Raw genomic sequence first — 17,605 nt, forward strand, 5'->3', positions numbered from 1 at the left:
TCTGGAGCCTGAAGTCAATAGAAAAGTTTTCATTGACTTCAACAGCAATAGCTTTAGGAATTTAAGGAGATATTTTATGAAACAATTGTTCACAAAAAGCATTATTTTAATTTTATAACAGTAAGGCAGTGATTCTAATTCTCAATGGGTGCATTTACACGTGATATTAATGTGAAACAATAAACTCGGGTACAGCTCACACCAGAGTTTATTGCTTTTGGGCACAGCATTTACATTTGTACCCAGGACAGTAGCACATTGAGCTGGAGTGGTGCAGCCTCAGCTGGCGGAGGGTCAGGCTGCCAGTCCAGAGCTGCTTCCCACCCCGGCTCAATGTGTTTTGGAGGGGCTGGCTGGGGCCTGAGGTTGCTACATTGTGGGGCTAGACAGCTGGCAGCCCCCTGCACTGTAGCAGCCTCATGCCCCAGCCAGCCCCGGTCACTGTCTACATGTGCCTTATGATAGAGTAAATAAGTCTGCCATAGGATAGTACTTGTTTTGAACAACACTATTCTACTATCCTATGGTGGAATTAATTAGTTTACTCAGGCTTGATAGCTCCACGCATGTAGATGATGACCCTTACTGCAGAGCTAATTAGTCAGCTCTGCAGTAAAGCATCTGGTGTAGATGCACCCAGTGCCTGTGACTAAGCACTATTCCAACAGATGTCCCTAGACTTGGAGCAAGCAATTATAGCCCAAATATTAACCTAATCTATTTGATGAATGACAACCAAATAAAAAAAAAACAACTAATACACATTTTAGATAACCTGCCAAGTTCAAATGAGATTTTAATTGCAATAGTGCTCTTACGGATTATGGTCTCAATTACTGTTCTGTTTAAAATAAAATACTTTACAACATAATTGTGAATGATTTCAGCAGGAAAAGCAATATATATGTACTTAGCTGGGTTTAACAGAACAGTACCTTTCTCTTAGCTTTGAGCTGTTCATGATATTTGTCAGATGTGTCACCTGGAATCTCTCCTCCCCATAGGGTAACTCCAACTATGGTATAAGTGATACCCATGACAAGCAGTGGAAAACAGTATACCAGTACAATCACAATGACATGATACCTGCAATAAAAGAGCTTGAATTGATAAATGCTTTATAAGGAGCTGTTCAGATAGAATTTGATGTTCATACTATCAGAAATAAACAGTGCTACTCTAAGGAAGAAAATAACAGCATTTTCTATATTTAGTGGCAATGACTGTTTATGCTACCGTATTTACCCGAATCCAAGATGACTTTGAATTTAAGATGACCTCCACCAAATAACTAGATTCTAGACATGGAAAATGTATTAATTTGTTATTATTTTCCATGTATAGAATCTAATTAAATTTGTGCCCCCCTTCCCCCCCACTGTGGAGAAAACTGCAGGAGAGTAGGCAGTGGGGGGGCAAGTGGTCTGACCCCTGCACCTTGCCTCCGTCTCACTTTCCCCCCCCTGCCACCTACCCACTCTGGTACCTGCACACCCAGCACATGCCCCTCCCATCCCTTGGTGCCTGTGCCCACTGCCATCTGCCCCACCATGCCTGTGACCACCCTGTGGTGCCTGTGCCACCTGATGCCTCCCCTCCTTGTGCCTGTCCCCTTGTTCCTGTGCTTCCCAGTGCCTGAACCCCAAACCTGGTGCCTGTGGCCCCTGATACCTGCCCCCCTGCCTCTGTCCCTCCTGCAGCCTCTGCCCCCCTGCTGCCTGCTCCCTGCAGCCTGTCTCCCCACACTACTTACTGTTAGTTGCTGCTCCAGCCCCATTATGGCTTGGGGTAGCTCCAGCCCTGGCTTGGCCACACAACAGCAGCTTCAGCAGCAGTAACTCTGGCTCTGGGATGCCAGAGCTGCTGCCTCTCCTGCTGCTGCGGCATGGATGGGCTGGGGCCAGAGCTACCATGTACTCATGCCCCAGGCCAGAATAGGGGTGCAGCTGCAATTGACAGTAAGTGGTGGGGGAAGAGGAAGCAGATGTGGCAAGGGACCAAATGGAGGTGAGGGGCAAGCAGCCAGAATGACCCTGGGTTGGGGCCAGGATCAGAGCTGCAGTAGCTGCCTTCCCCCTCCCCTCTCTTTGCCTTGTGTATTTTGAATGGGAAAAAGACCTCATCTTGCATTTGAGTAAATATGATAGCTTGTCCTCTGATCCAGTATTCTTACTGTCTTCTCATACAAGTCTGAACTGTGAACTGCAAAATTACATTACAATCAAAATAAAGTTCTATCGGATTAGTCCAAAATATCTCATCATGTTTCTGAATTCAGTCTAGTAGAAATCAGCATTAACTGAAATGCTAGTATGCCACTGCAAGATAGTGTGACTATACCAAAATTATTTGAATAGACTCAAATAATACACAAAAATATACAAAGGAACACAACTGATTTTTATTTAAATATTTGAAAACCTAGCTTTTTGCTGTATCTAATATGACCTTAATACAAGATTCCTTGTTTGCTCTTACAGATCTAGTGCCATTTGAAAAACCTTTAAAGCAAAAGGTAATTTAATCACAATTCTTCTAGATAAAAAAGCAGGGAATATTTAAATTAAATCATTGTTTTAAAGGCTTTTTCAACACTCTTTATTCAGAATGATAAATTGTAGAAAACCAGTTGTGGTAATATAATGGGCCAGGTCACACCTCACAGCCTAATCCACACATAAGAGTCCAGAAGCAAGTTTATCCCTTGTGAACAGGGAGAAGATTGTTTGGGCTTATTTTCCTATGGCCATGTATGAGTGTATAAGAGAAATTCAAATTTCTACTAAGAGAATTGCTTTCACCTGATAGAAACCAAAAGTATTATAAATGCTCACACTCATTCTGCCATACCAAAATTGGTGTTTTGGGAGAAAAATAAGCTGACTACAACCAGTTTGAAGTCACTCCTGGTCCCAGGAGAATGAACATCTGTGCACTTTCTCCCAGCTTAACTCCTCCCAGGGACCAAAAGGATTGAAGCCAGATTGAAGGCTCCTGTGCCTTCCCGAGATGGGTGAAGTGCAAGAGCTGGGAGCCAAATGCAGGGAGTGCGGTCCCTGCCTGTGCCCCTGTCCCCCCTCCCTCCCCAACCTTCTTTGCAGTCTGGAAACCTTGGCGTGAGAAGTGGACAGGATGCTTTGCCTGGAGCATCTGGCACCTGGAGCTGAGCCGAGGCAGTAACGCTAAATTCCCCTGCCTGCTTCTCAAAGTAAAGCATGCCCCCAGCAGGGTGGGGCAGGCTAGGGGCTGGAGCCAGGGCGATGCTGGCTCTTACTGGCCAGTCTGCAGCCCCAGTGGCGCTGCCAGCAGATCCGGGGGCATGTGCCACCTGTGCCCTCCCAGGTTGCATGCCCATCCTCCCCATGCCCCCCAGATAAGCTGCTCATAGCTTCATACCCCACTTTGCACTGGCTGTGCAAGGCCTGCCCCTGCCCCTTTCCCTACCTCCCCACTGTTGTGGGCAGGGGAGGGAGGGTGGGGAGATCAAGGCCGCAGTGGTGAGGGAGGGAGCTAGGGCTGGGGTCTTGATCTGCCCTGCCCCCCCAAGGCCCTTCTCCCTCCCCTCCCCACAGACTTGCTTGGGTGGGTAGGAAGTAGATCTTCGGTTACTTTTAAATTCCAAAAGTGCTCTCCAGCCTAAAATGGTTGGAGACTACTGGTCTAGAATAAGAAACCAGCTGGTATAAAATCAGTGCAGCTTCTTTGTGCCTAGTAGAGGTAGGTCAATTTATCACAGATAAGATCCAGTTCAATCCTTGTTATATCACATAGGAGTGTAGGCTAGGTACCTTAAATTCTACATAGCAACCCAAGTAAAGAACAATCACTTAAATACCATGGTATCGTACATGAGAGCTTGTTATCATTGTTAAGAGATGCTTGATATGGGTCTGGAAGCTATTCTACAGACTTTGCAAAATGTATCTTTGTTTAAATAGAGGCATGCATTAATTTAAAATAACAAAAGCTTACGTAAAATGCTGTTTTGGACCACCTGGCCATGCTACATAGCAGAGCGTTCTCCCAGGCATCACCTTGGTTATGGAGTAGAGACACTGTGGAAATGCAAGTAGGAAAGCCAAAATCCATATGCTCCCAATGACTACCTTAGTAGCAGTTGCAGACAGCCTGGGCTTCAAGGGATCAATAATGGCCATGTATCTGTGTAGGGAATAAAAACAGATTTCGTGAGAAATCTTCAGTGTTTCTAAAAGAAAGCAGGTCTTGCAGTTTGGAAAATGAAAGAAAAAGATAGTTTGTTTTCTTTCCTTCAAAGAGACAGATATCACACTTTTCAGGTGCATATTAGCCTGATCTAGCTCCCTTTAAAATGAATGAAAAAACTTAATTGATTTCAAGCTGAAATTCTGAATGACACTTTCTAATGAACTGTTCTGTAAATCAGAACAAGTGGAAAGGAGGTTCAGCTGACTGTTTTTAAAAGCTATGGTGCACATAGTTTACCATACATATACCACTACATCAGCTGATTCACAATAAGTTAGTTAAGCTTTCCAAGGATGCAGTTGATTTGTGAATCAACAAACCAACTATAAATCTTAATGTACAGCTCCTCTCTTGTTGACTTGAAGTATATACATGAGCTTCCTCACTGTACATTCTGAAGTGTTGTCTCAGAGCAGTGAGTCTCAATCTGGGTGCTGTGGCACACTGAGTGCCCTGAGATCCTTTCACGGGTGCTGTGGGGTTCCATGTATATTAGCACTGTTAGGAATGCAAACAAGTGTCACACAATAAACCTAGAGATTTCAAATAGGAATCCATAGTTTTAAAATAATTCTGATCTGTTGCGGTCTTTTTGAGGTTTTGCAACAGAATTGCTTTATTATTTTTCTGTAGTCAAAAATGGAAAGAAAACCAAGAGCTAACATTTTCTGAGTGGTGTCTTGAGTCTAGTGAGAGGTGCCTTGAATTTATCAAGGTGTATCTTGAGTATAAAAAGGCTGAGAACCACTGCCGTAGGCTTACACGGGTGAGAAAAGTAAGCCACATTTAGTTTGTTATTAAGGTAGGGTATTGTTTGTTTGCATACAACAGATTTGGTATCAAATCTAAAAACCAGTAACCAAACCTGCAAGGTTACACTGGTGCCATAGACCAGTATATAGTCTTTGTCTATTTCAAGAGATGTTACATCTTTACCATATTTACTCATATAAGACAACCCTGACAATAAAACCATAGTGAAAATAAATCTGGAAGGTCAGGTAGCTTCTTTGCCACCTCAGCTTCTTATCCTGGGAGCTCCTTTCCCCCTTCCTTGCTGTCAGACTATGTTCTCCCTTAGCACATAGAAGAAGGGAACAAATCTGAAAATGCTAACATTGAAATAAACATAATATTCCAGATAGACAAATTGCAATAAGTACCTATGGACTTAGTTCATCCAGAACTGGAATATTTTATCTTTTTAAAAACTGACATAAGTTTTAGAAAAGGTACATAATATGCACAATTTTAAGCAGTATTTTTATAATTATTTATGTATAGTACAGACTTTTATTTATTTATTTTGTATTTCATAGTTTCATAGTAGCTAGGGTCAGGAGGGACCTGAACAGATCATCTAGCCTGACCCCCTGCCACAGGCAGGAATGAATGCTGGGTTCACAAGACCCCAGACAGGTGATCATCCAACCTCCTCTTGAATATGCCCAAGGTGGGGGCAAGGACCACCTCCCTGGGAAGTTGGTTCCAGATTTTGGCCACCCTAACTGTAAAATATTGCCTTCTGATCTCCGACCTAAACCTATTCTCCATCAGCTTATGACCATTGTTCCTTGTCACCCCAGGTGGTGCTGGGGAGAAAAAAGCTGTGTCTATTTGCTGTTGATCCCCCCTGATGAGCTTGTAGGCAGCCACCAGGTCCCCCCTCAGCCTCCTCTTGCTGAGGCTGAACAGGTTCAGGTCCTTCAGTCTCTCCTCATAGGGCCTGTCCTGCTGCCCTCTCACCAAGAGGGTGGCCCTCATCTGAACCCTCTCCAGGATGGCCACATCCCTTTTGAAGTGCGGCGCCCAGTACTGGACACAGTACTCCAACTACAGCCTGACCAAAGTCGCATAGAGGGGGAATATCACCTCTCTGGATCAGCTTGAGATGCACCTTTGGATGCATGACAACGTATGGCTGGCCTTGCTGACTATGGTTTGGCATTGGCGTCTCATGTTCATCTTGGAGTCAATAATGACTCCGAGATCCCTTTCTGCCTCTGTGCTTTTAAGAAGGGAACTCCCCAGCCTGTATGTATGCTGTGGATTCCTTCTCCCAAGGTGCAGCACCCTGCATTTGTCTATGTTGAACCCCGTCCTATTCTCATCTGCCCACTTTTGTAGCCTGTCTAAATCTAGTTGCAGCCTCTCTCTCCGTTCAAGTGTGTCCACCTCGCCCCACATCTTAGTGTCATCAGGAAACTTAGACAGAGTGCTTTCCACCCCCTTGTCCAAGTCGCTGATGAAGATGTTAAACAGTGCGGGCCCGAGGACCGAGCCCTGGGGTACCCAACTGCTCACATCTCGCCAGGTTGAGTACAACCCATCCACCACTACTCTCTGGGTGTGCCCCATCAGCCAATTTTTTACCCATCCAACTGTGCAGGCATCAATGCCGCAGTCACTTAATTTACTGATGAGGATGGGGTGAGAGACAGTGTCAAAGGCCTTCTTAAAGTCTAGAAAGACTATGTCCACAGCAACACCATCATCCAAGGATTTAGTTACTTGGTCGTAAAAGGCAATCAGGTTGGTCTGGCAGGACCTGCCTTTGATGAATCCATGCTGATTGCCCCTGGGCATGATCTCCCCTGCAGGCCCCCCACAGATATGCTCCTTGATGATCCGCTCCAAGAGCTTCCCAAGCACCGAGGTGAGGCTTACAGGCCTATAGTTACTTGGGTCCTCCTTCCTCCCCTTCTTAAAAATAAGGACCACATTAGCCAGTTTCCAGTCCCCCGGCATCTGGCCAGATGACCACGAATGCTCATACAGCCAGGCCAAAGGCTCCGCGATGATCCCTGCCAGCTCCCTCAAGACCCTTGGGTGGAGGGCATCTGGACCTGCAGATTTAAAAATATCTAGCCCTTCCAGAAGATCCCTAACTACATCTGCACTGACTGAAGGCTTGATAGAGCTATTTAATTTGTATCTGAGGCCAAATTAGCCAAAACTAATTCCAAATCCAGGAGTCCAGAACCATAAGTGGCCCTACTACTGGCAAACATTCTCCACCTGCACCTGGGGCTTCAGATGTTTCCAAAACCTTTGGCAGGCATACTATTTGCAGGCCCAAGACCAGAAGCTTGGTGTTCAAATGCCTCTGAGTTTTGCTTGCCCTTTGCCATAAGGCCCTTGAAACAAGCAAGGGAGAAGACTCTCATTTGCATATACTGGTTTTAAAGCTACTGCACCTCATTGGGTACTGAACCACACCAGAAAAACAATTCTCCTGCAATGTGGTTTAGGAAAACTGCTTTCTTAGATACACATACATGGTATTTCCCCTACCAGGTTAAAAAGCCACTACGCTTGATCTGAGCCTTCAAGAGACCAAAAAGCAATACTATACCTGATATTAATCCAAAGCCAAGATGCTTATAATTCATTATATGGTTCACTGGGATGGCCCCAACAGAGACAACAATACTTTAAGCCATGGTGACCCCACAGCTCAGCACTGCTCAGTATGTGCATATACTCCACATGCCCTCCACAAAGAATTCATGTGCTAATTAGCACCTACACTCATGACTGGAATGGGGTGTTCTTGTCATGAGTCCTGAGATCCTCCAAACATTTGTATGCAGATTAGGCACAGGGCCATCTGGCCTGGTTTGACTTCACGGAGGGAAGGAGCACACTAATCATATGCACCAGGCTGAGAGAGAGGGTGACAGAGGGGTTCTGGGTGAAGTGTTTGGGGCTCCATTTGGTGATGTTTGTCAGACTTGTGAGGACTTGTGAGGCTAGTGAAGACACAGGACTCATTGGAAATGGGAGAGAAAGGGACAGTTCAGCTGTGGGAATAAGGAGGAAGTCAAAATATATGCAATGTAGTGGTGCATGAGTATCAGAAAAGAAGTCAGTGCTGAAGGAGACTGCATTCAATGGGCACTACTAATTATCTTCTTCAGATGGGCTGTTCTAATCTATCCTTGTGGTAGGTTCCTATTAGGGCTGTGCAAAGCTTTGGTAGCCAATTTGATTTGGAGGAGATTTGGCCCAATTCAGCAACTGAATCTATTAATTGGAATTGAATTGGGAGACCTATTAAAAGGTCTGAATCGAATCAGAAGCCTCCAAATTGATTCAGAAAAGACTCAGCACCACTTTAAAGATTTGTCCATAGATTAAACAGGCAGCGGTGCTCACCATGCTGGACACAACTGCCTCCAGCTGGTAAGTCTGTTGTGGTGGGCAGAGGGGGGAGAGACAGGGCGTGGGGGAGGGAGGGATTGGGGCTGGGACAAGCTGCCCAGTCAGGGTAGGGGGGTGTGGGACTCAGGGAGAGGGGTGGGGGGCATGGGATGTGGACACAACAGTGATGGGAGCAGGGGCTATTCCCTGCTGCTGCTTGCCCAGCCAGGTTGATAGGGGGACATGATGCAGGTGTGACTCGCTCCGGGTGGAAGGGGGCAAATGGCAGCAGGGCATAACCCACTGCTTGCCCAGCCGGGGTGAGGTGGTGGGGGTTTGTGGCATGGCAGCACTGGGAGTGGGGTCTATGTCCTGCTGCCGCTTGGGCCCTTCCACCTGGAGTGAGCCGCACCTGCTTTGCACCCCCCGCCCCCACCCCGGCTGGAAAAGCAGCCAGGGCAGAGCCCCTGCTCCTAGCACTGCCGCACCGGGCACCACAGAAGGAGCTGAGAGTGGGGGCTATGCTCTGCTGCCGCTTGCCCAGCTGGGGTGGGGGTGCAATGCAGGCGTGGCTTGCTCTGGGTGGAAGGGGGCAAGCAGCAGCAGGGCATAGCCTTTACTCACAGTGCTACCACACCACATCCCAGCCTAGCCGGGCAAGTGGCTGGCAATGCCCTGCTGCTGCTTGCCCCCTTCCACCCAGAGTGAGCCATACCTGCATAGCACTCCCCACCCGACCTGGCTGGGCAAGTGGCAGCAGGGCATAGCCCCCATTCTGAGTGCTGCCAGGCCTGCATCCGGCACCCCCTTCCCCTCTTCCCCAAGTCCCGTGCCCCTCCCCGCCCTGGCTGGCTAGCTTGTCCTAGCCCCAGTCCCGATCCCTCCCTCCCCCATGTCCCTTCCCTCCCCACTCCACCCACCACAGCAGACTTACCAGGTGGAGGCAGTTGTGTCCAGTGAGGTGAGGACTGCTGCCTGTTTAGTCTATGGCCGAATCTCCGAAGCCTCACTGAATCTTCAGACCTGATTTAGCCGAATTGAATCAGGACAGTGATTCAAATCTCCTAATCGAATCACTGTCCCTCCAAATCAGCCGAATCTGAAGTGAATACTTGCTACTTCACACAGGCCTAGTTCCTATCAGCATCTTGTGTTTTTGGCTAAAATCAAGCATTTCTGGTACCAAAGAGAGGCTGTCAGGGTTGGCTCTGGTCTGCCTGGTACCAGCCTGTATTGTAGTACCTCCAGGCCTGGTGCCAGTTCCCTGTGGAGGGGAATACACTCCCAATTTTTTTAAGAGCAACACTCCCCTACCTCAAAAAAAAAAAAAAAAAAAAAAAAAAAAGATTCCCTTTAGGATTTTTGGCACCAGGAGAGGGTGTCAGGAGCTTGCTGTGGAAAAATGTGGATTTTCTCATTTGGAGAAGAAGAACACAGATTTCTCTTTTAAAGGAGAAAAGTGCAGATTTTCCTCTTTAAAAAGGAAAACTGTAGGAAACAGCAGGGTTCTCCTTGTAGGCTGGTAGCCTTCAATCCTGCAAGGAGCTGCTTGGGGTTAGGGGGAACAGGGAGAGGGTGATCGGAGATAGGGGGCATGTGTGAATTGATTCAATCTTTGCAGGTTAGTTTAACCTGCCTATGTTGAACCGGTTTGCAACTGCATAGACATTCCCTCTGGACTGAAGAAATGCAGGCACATGCCTGCAGTGGCTCAGGTTAGAAGCCAGGGGGCGCTAAAGCAGCCCTCCCTTTCCTTCCATAGTGCTGAGCTGAGAGGGGGGGGAGGAGGGTGGCCAGGCCCTAGCAGGATGCTCTGATTAGAGAAGGGTGTAAACCCCCACCCTGACTTGCACTGTCCCAGGTTTTTCCCCACTCACTGCTCAAGAGACGGTAGTGTTGCCAGCCCCCAGCCCCCAGCTAGCACTCTGTGGCAAAGAGAGGTGTGCAGTGCATGCATTTGTTGATGATACCGAGCTTTTCAATCTCCCTCTTCCTGCTTTTTCATACTGTCTGCAAACCTGACAGGGCTGCAAACCAGCAGGGAGCTGGTGTTTATCAGCCCATCAACAAAACAAAAGCCTCTCTCATTAGGTCAAGCTCTTCTTAACCAGCTTTTTCCAAGGAAGGAATGGAGGGACATATACCATGCTGCCAGGTGCACCTGCATGGCCAAGCATACCGCACAGCTTAGAGGGAATGCTGATCAACAGGTCAGCTGGTAGAGTGCCCCTGTGTGACTATGCATTCCACGCAGCTTAGAGGGAACACTGCTGTTGATTACCTCCAAAAAGCCCTAAGTGGACACTGTTCTGTCTGCCTTTGTCCTGTCCTAGTGAAATTGAAGACACACACACACAGACCCCTCTCAGCATTAGCTAGCATACCACATGCCTAGGGCCTATGGGGCTGAGGTCTGTGCTGTAGGAGATGGGAGGGAGGGGGGAATCCCTGTTTGAGCAGCAAGGGAAGCCAGGCAGACCCTGCTGTGCTTGCAGTCTCTGCCAGAGCTCTAGCTAGGGAGCAGAGGAGCAGGGCCAGCCTGTTCTCTGGAGCAGAGAGCCCAACCCAGGTCTGCAAAGCATTTGGGATGCTGGGGGTCTCTGGTTTAACATAAATCAGGTAGGGGTCTGGGACAGACATTGCATAAAGTGGTTTGACCTAAATCAGTTAAGTCTGATACTACATTCAACCAGGTTTATCTTAAACCAGTTTCAGTCATTTTGAAACTGGCTTATGTGCACTGAACTTATGTTCTGTTAAAGGTCTAAACCAGTTTCTGATCACTTAAACTGGTTTATGTGTAATGTCTGTCCCTAGCCCAGGACAATAAAAAAGCAGCACTATATTGTCTTCTGAGGTTTTACAGGTTGAGGGCTAGTCCTTTCTTAGATAGCACTGATGAGCTCCTTTGGGACCAATGATTCAACTATTGTAATGCAAACTTGCGTGGTTACAAGGGATAAGCTACTTTTGTATGGGCAAGCATAAATTAGTGGTATTCTGCTGGATGTTTATGGTTAAATATCATTTTCCTGCCTACATCTTTTCTTTTTGGATACTGGAGATAAATTTCTAAAGTCTTTTTCACTTCTGTGCAGTTCATTACTTTGTTTACTTTTTTGTCTTCCAATATATTAGTAGTTTTATTTTCTTGTTCTTATGCCTTAATAAATATCTTATATTTGGACTTAAATCAGGGAAACATTTTTTCATGCTTTTGGGTTCTCTCTTTTGTGTATGGCTTTCCATTTCTAAATATGACATATTCCCAGTCAAAATCAGTGGAAGGGTTTTCATTAGCATCAAGTGGGCTTTGCATCAGATGATTTATAAGGGGCTAACCTCCACTGAAGTCAGAAGAGCTGCATTTCTTCAAATCACATGAACAGCTGGACCACTGTAGTTGGGGAAAAAAATCATTGCATATACTTTAATTGTAAGCTCTCCAGGGCAGGGACCATCTTTTTGTTCTGTGCTCATACAGCGCCTAGCACAGTGTAGTCTTGGTCCAAGGATGAGGTTTCTAGGTACTTACTTGGGCTGTGTGAAATTTCAACAGGTGTTTCATTTTGAAGCTGTTTTGATGCGTTTCAAGCTCGAAACAGTGACATTGAATAAAAACGAAAGGCTTTGAAATGAAACAAGAGCACTCAAAATGTTTTGAAACTTTTGAAATGATTTGAGTTTTGAAGCTGGGCTTGCTTGCATCTAAACGGAAACTAGGGAGAGGGAGGGGGAAAAGACTGCTCTCATATTGGTATGTGTAGCTGGCCAGTGACTGTGATCCTTCCCTGAGGTCCCTTCCAATCCCAGTGCTCTGTGGGAAGGACAGACAAACTGCATAAAAAGCATTGTTTGAACTGAGCTTTCTCCATGCCTTCACACTTACAGGTGATACAAGTTTTGCTCTGAACAGTTTGAGGTACAGTTTCCCAGAAACACCTACACCTATCTCCTTGAAACCTAGCAAGCTTCATGGCCTCAGCAGGGGCTAGCATGCCTACAGTTTTCACCCTGCTCTGCCTTAACACATACACGTGACACGAGTTTTGCTTGTCAGCAGCTTAGGGTGCAGTTTTCCAGTAACACATGCACCTATCTCCTTGAAACTTGGCAGGCTTTATGGCCTCAGCAGGGGCTACCATCCCTGCTGTTTTCATTTGAATCAGGAAAGAAATGATGACGTTTTAGGCATTTTCATGCTTCCCCTTTATAGCCTATGGGTAAAATGTCAAAATGCATCAAAACAGCAAAACAATTTTGACAAAACGAAATGGAACTGTGCTTTGAAACAGCTAAATGAAACTCTGTCCCTTTGAAATGGTGAAATGGAAGTTGAAACAAAATGGTGCTGTTTCATACAGTCCTAGTACTTATGTTAATTTAATGAGACAGAGGGGGAGAGAGAGAGAGAGAGAGAGAGAGAGAGATGAGGTAAGTATGTATATGAACAATTGTGTGTGTATGAATTTACCCAAGCAGTGCAAGTAAACTACATGCAAGTTTTGTTTCTTTTTGAGTATTTGATCCTTGCACTGATTTGAGGGTTTGGGGTATTTATTTATTTATTTTAAAAAAACCCCCACATTTGCAGCAATAACTTTAGGATAGGTAACTGTTTAATTTTCATCAGAATCACAATGAAAGCAACACATACTGTTATTCTGGTTTTGTTTAACCATTCTATTACTACCCAGTATTAACAAGACATCAAGAGCAGACAGATTTAAATTTTGTGCCTTGTTTTATGTGCTTTTATATATTAATGTCCACTATGCGTTCTGGTTTTTGTCTGTATTACCTGCCATTTTTGTATTTCAGCATTTCATGGACTAGCTTTGAAACAGCTCTATTCTTCTCATGCTGAGTGTTTCATGCTGATAGTCTAAGAGATGCCTTCTAGATATACCTTAGCTGGGTGGCTTTGTTTTTGTCCACCCCCACCCTTCCTTCACTTCTTTTTTCTTGAAGATTGAAGATCTTCTTGAAGATTAAGCATAAAATGGTAAAGAGGATAACTGTATAGTCTTGTCTTTCAAATTCAGTTAGCTTGCTGGAATGCGCACTGCCAAATGTTGACAAATGCATGATGATCTGTAGCTGTAGTAAGTGATACTCCATAAATGAGTACAACTTCTCATATGCATGGCTAACTGGCAAGATTGCTTCTTTTGGCTTAGATTAATTATTTTTTCATTTGCTGTCCTTTGAATGGCGCAATGTCAAATTATCATATTTCTATCATATCATATTTCTATTGTAGTGGTATTTTATTTCCATTCTTAGTGGAGGAAGCCCTCACAGCAGCCTTCTTTAGATAGCGTAAAACTGAGCCTTTTGGTTAAGACTGTGCATTTGTGTCACTTTTCTACAGGATTGTATTTCATAAAGTGGGAAGGCTTCTGCAGTCCAGTCACCTCATGAGCTTTTTCTCTTGATAGGGCTATCCACTAGATAAGTAAAAGAATAGGGTCTAAGTTAGAAGCTAGAGCTGGAAGTTGAATGATACGCCAACGCAATACACTTGCAATAAAAATTCCAAAAGGGTATCTAATCTGGTAAAGAGCATGGATGAATGGGATGGCAGCAGAGTCCTGTTCATGTCCTGTGTAATAGCTGATGATGCAAGAAGGATTTTTACTAGAACCTTTCTCTCAAATAGATCTTGCTATATTGCTTGCCCTTTTACAAGCATTACTGTTAACAATGGTTATTCTTTGTTTCCATTTGCAAGTGCAGTCACCACTTTCAAAGTTTTTTTTAACGTGCACATTAAGTGGCTTTCCTTAAAAAGGAAATCCCTTTAATATGGTTTAATTTTTCATTTTTAAAATATTTGTCAGTCCCTGATTTCTATTCTGTCCATATGCTTCAAAAATAAGTATTAAAATAACTAAAACATTGCTTTAGTTTGTGGTTGCTACATTTCAGATGACGTAAGCTATCACCTATTCAAACATTGTCCTCTGATTTGATAGGTTTTTTTGTGCTACGCCTGCCTTAAATGTCATTGTGGTTAGTAGACTGGCTAGCGTAGGTTTCTAAAATTTAGTTTTCCCTCTTTTTATGAGAATAGATATCTGGCTTATTGCTCAATCTCCAATTTGGAGGAGCAGTGGCCTGTGGTTCATTTAGCCCTAACGTTAGAATGGTCTGTCTTGCAAGGTTTTATCAAGGATTAAATATGACATGAGTGCTGCCAGCCTGAACAGGGCAGAAATAGGAGGAATTTATGAGTGGGCCAAGAGCAGAAAGAGTACAAGTGGGGTACAATATACGGAACAAGAAGAAGGAAAACAAAAATGTGAACTCAGAAAGATGGGAGGGATGGCAATGAAGGGGAGAATGAAGGTATGGGGTGAGAAAAGAAATGAGAAGCAAATGAGGGTGTGAATAAGTGTTGGCCATACCCAGACTAGATGTGGGTAGTTTCCTCTAAGCTGTCACACCTATATTTGGAGTGGGTGCATGCAGGAGTTTGTGTTGCTGGAAGCAGCATGTGCAGCTGTATAGGGGAGTGGTGTTGGCAGGTCAGTCAGGGGGAGGGAGGGGAAGGTGGAGGGGGCCTAAAATAGCCTATTCGGGTGGGGGTGGGAATAGCACAGCCCCAGAACTGGGGCAAGTGGCTGGACTTTCCCAGACCTAGTGCTGTGCTGTGAATGCATATAGGTGTTCAGCTGATCCGGTTAACCCTTTCTTAGATTGGGTCAACCCAATCTTGATCTAAATTTGGTGCATCTACTCAGGTGAACTAACAGATCAGGCACACTATTTTTAGGTGATTTAAACCCTCTGCTCTTCTGTATGATTGTTCATTTAGATCAACCTAATCCTAGTTAGGTCAGTCTAACTGTAGTGTTTATACATACTCTAAAGGAAAAAATGAAGAGCAACTGTGAGGAATAAGGTGTATATGTGTAGGACCAAAAGTAGGAAGATAAAAAACAGAAGAAGACTGAAGAAAATTCAGTCCCATCATCAGGGATAGCATGAGCAAAGTGTCGTGCTGTGGTATCAAGACTAGACTGCAACAAGGCCTTACACAAGTCATTCCCCTCAGCCCCTGCAGCTTCTCCTGGGGCTGTCAGCACTACCTGCCATGTCCCGGTGGGGCAGCCAGGGGAGCACTCCCTAGTGCCTCCCTGTACAATCTATGGCCAAATCTCCGAATCTCTTGGAATCAATTTGGAGGCTTACAATTCGATTTGGAGAGATTAATGGGTCTCTCGATTTGATTTGGATTTGGAGATTCACCAGCCAAATCGAGTCGAAACTTCTCCAAATCAAATTGGCTACCAAAGATTTTCACAGACCTAATACATAGTTCCACCCCCTAGGTTGCCTCTGTTTTATATTTTAGAGTGATAAGACTTTTGTGGGATGTCAAGCACCAGCAGCCCTCACTCGGAAGTCAATGAGAGTGCAGATTTTGAGGTCACTTATAGTTCTGCAGTATTTATTGGCATTTCAAAATAAATTCATACCTGCAGAGATGATAAAAAGCTTCAAAAAGGCTATAAAGACCTCTGACACTGGAGCTAAAAGAAGATTTATGCTGGCTAGCACTGACTGATGGATTCTCATGTAAATTTTTAAGCAGTAGTAAGCCAACAAAGGCCATAATAGTGCCACACATATGGTTCAATCACAGTGCATAGGTACACTGTCATGAAAATTCAGGAACTAATTTACTCCAAGCAACAGGCCTGTTGCCATGCAGGCAGTCACAGGATGGAGGATTAGAAGGTCCCATTTTGTCTTTCCTAACTAGAGGCCAAAATGCCCATTCCTGAGGTCATTTATTTCAGAACTAGACCACTAATCCTTGCTTTCTATGGGAAACTGCAAATTGTGCCACAATAGGTGCTGTAGACCACCAGACAAGGAGGAAGTGGTGGATGAGGCTTTCTTTGAATAGCTAGCAGAAGTTTCCCGATCACAAGGCCTGGTTCTCATGGGGGACTTCAATCACCCTGACATCTGCTGGGAGGGCAATACAGCAGTGCACAGGCAATCCAGGAAGTTTCTGGAGCGTATTGGGGACAACTTCCTGGTGTAAATGCTGGAGTGGCCAACTGGGGCCCATGCTCTTCTTGACCTGCTGCTCACAAACAGGGAAAAATTGGTGGGGAATGTAGTAGTGGATGGCAAGTTGGGCAACAGTGACCATGAGATGATTGAGTTCAGGATACTGAGAAAAGGAAGGATGGGGAGCAAAATAGCAAGGACCCTGGACTTCAGAAAAGCAGACTTTGACTCACACAGGGAACTCATGAGCAGGATCCACTGGGAAGCCAGACTGAGGGAGACAGGAGTCCAGGAGAGCTTGCTGTACTTTAAAGAAGCCGTACTGAGAGTGCAGGAGCAAACCATCCTGATGCACAGAAAGACTAGCAAGTATGGCAGAACACCATCTTGGCTTAGAAGATACCTCTTTAGTAAACTAAATCACAAAAAAAGAAGCCTATAAGAAGTGGAAACTTGGACAAATAACTAGGGAAGAATATAAGAGCATTGCTTGGGCATGCAGGGATGAAGTCAGGAAGGCCAAAGTGCAATTGGAGTTGATTCTAGCAAGGGATAATGAAGGGTAATAAGAAGGGTTTCTAAAACTATGTCAATAGCAAGATGAAGACCAGGGAAAGTGTGGGTCCCTTACGAAATGGGACTACTTAGAAAAGCTTGACATGTACCATTGGTGACGCATAGGGGGTCCCCTGAGCTTGGCGGTGCACCCCCTGCAAAAATCGCCGCCAACACTGCTGGTGGTGCCTGTGGGTGGTCACTGCTCACCACACCCCCCTGACACTGCTGTGGCCACCTGTGGGGGGCCACCACACCCCTGCCACTGCCATCGCTGCCACCGCGTGCGGGCAGTCACCATGCCTCACCAGCCTCTGGGGATACGTGGTGTTCTGGATGTGTACAAGTCCATAGGGCTGGATGGGATTCACCTGAGTGTGCTAAGGGAGTTTGTTGATGTGACTGCAGAGCCATTGGCCATCATCTTTGAAAACTCATGGCGATTAGGAGAGGTCCCAATTGATTAGAAAAGGGCAGACATAGTGCCCATATTTAAGAAAGAAGGATCCAGGGAATCTACAGACCACTCAGCCTCACCTCAATCCCTGGAAAAATCATGGAGCAGATACTCAAAGAATCCATTTCTACGCACTTGGAGGAGAAGAAGGTGATTAGGAAAAGTCAACATGGATTCACTAGGGGCAAGTCATGC

At 45.3% G+C, this 17,605-nt stretch overlaps 1 protein-coding gene across 1 annotated transcript in view; it reads right to left on the reverse strand.

The window, feature by feature from the left end:
- Positions 1-17,605, reverse strand: part of TACR3 (tachykinin receptor 3) — a 108,921-nt gene that overhangs the window by 63,954 nt on the left and 27,362 nt on the right. The window contains exons 2-3 of the mRNA XM_014608867.3: positions 3,973-4,161; positions 936-1,086 (exon numbers count right to left, since the gene is read on the reverse strand). Of these exons, the coding sequence (XP_014464353.1) occupies positions 936-1,086; positions 3,973-4,161 (340 nt within the window). The remainder of the gene's footprint in view (positions 1-935; positions 1,087-3,972; positions 4,162-17,605) is intronic.

The sequence above is a fragment of the Alligator mississippiensis genome, chromosome 2 (genome assembly GCF_030867095.1).
Source record: "Alligator mississippiensis isolate rAllMis1 chromosome 2, rAllMis1, whole genome shotgun sequence".
Lineage (NCBI taxonomy): Eukaryota > Metazoa > Chordata > Crocodylia > Alligatoridae > Alligator > Alligator mississippiensis.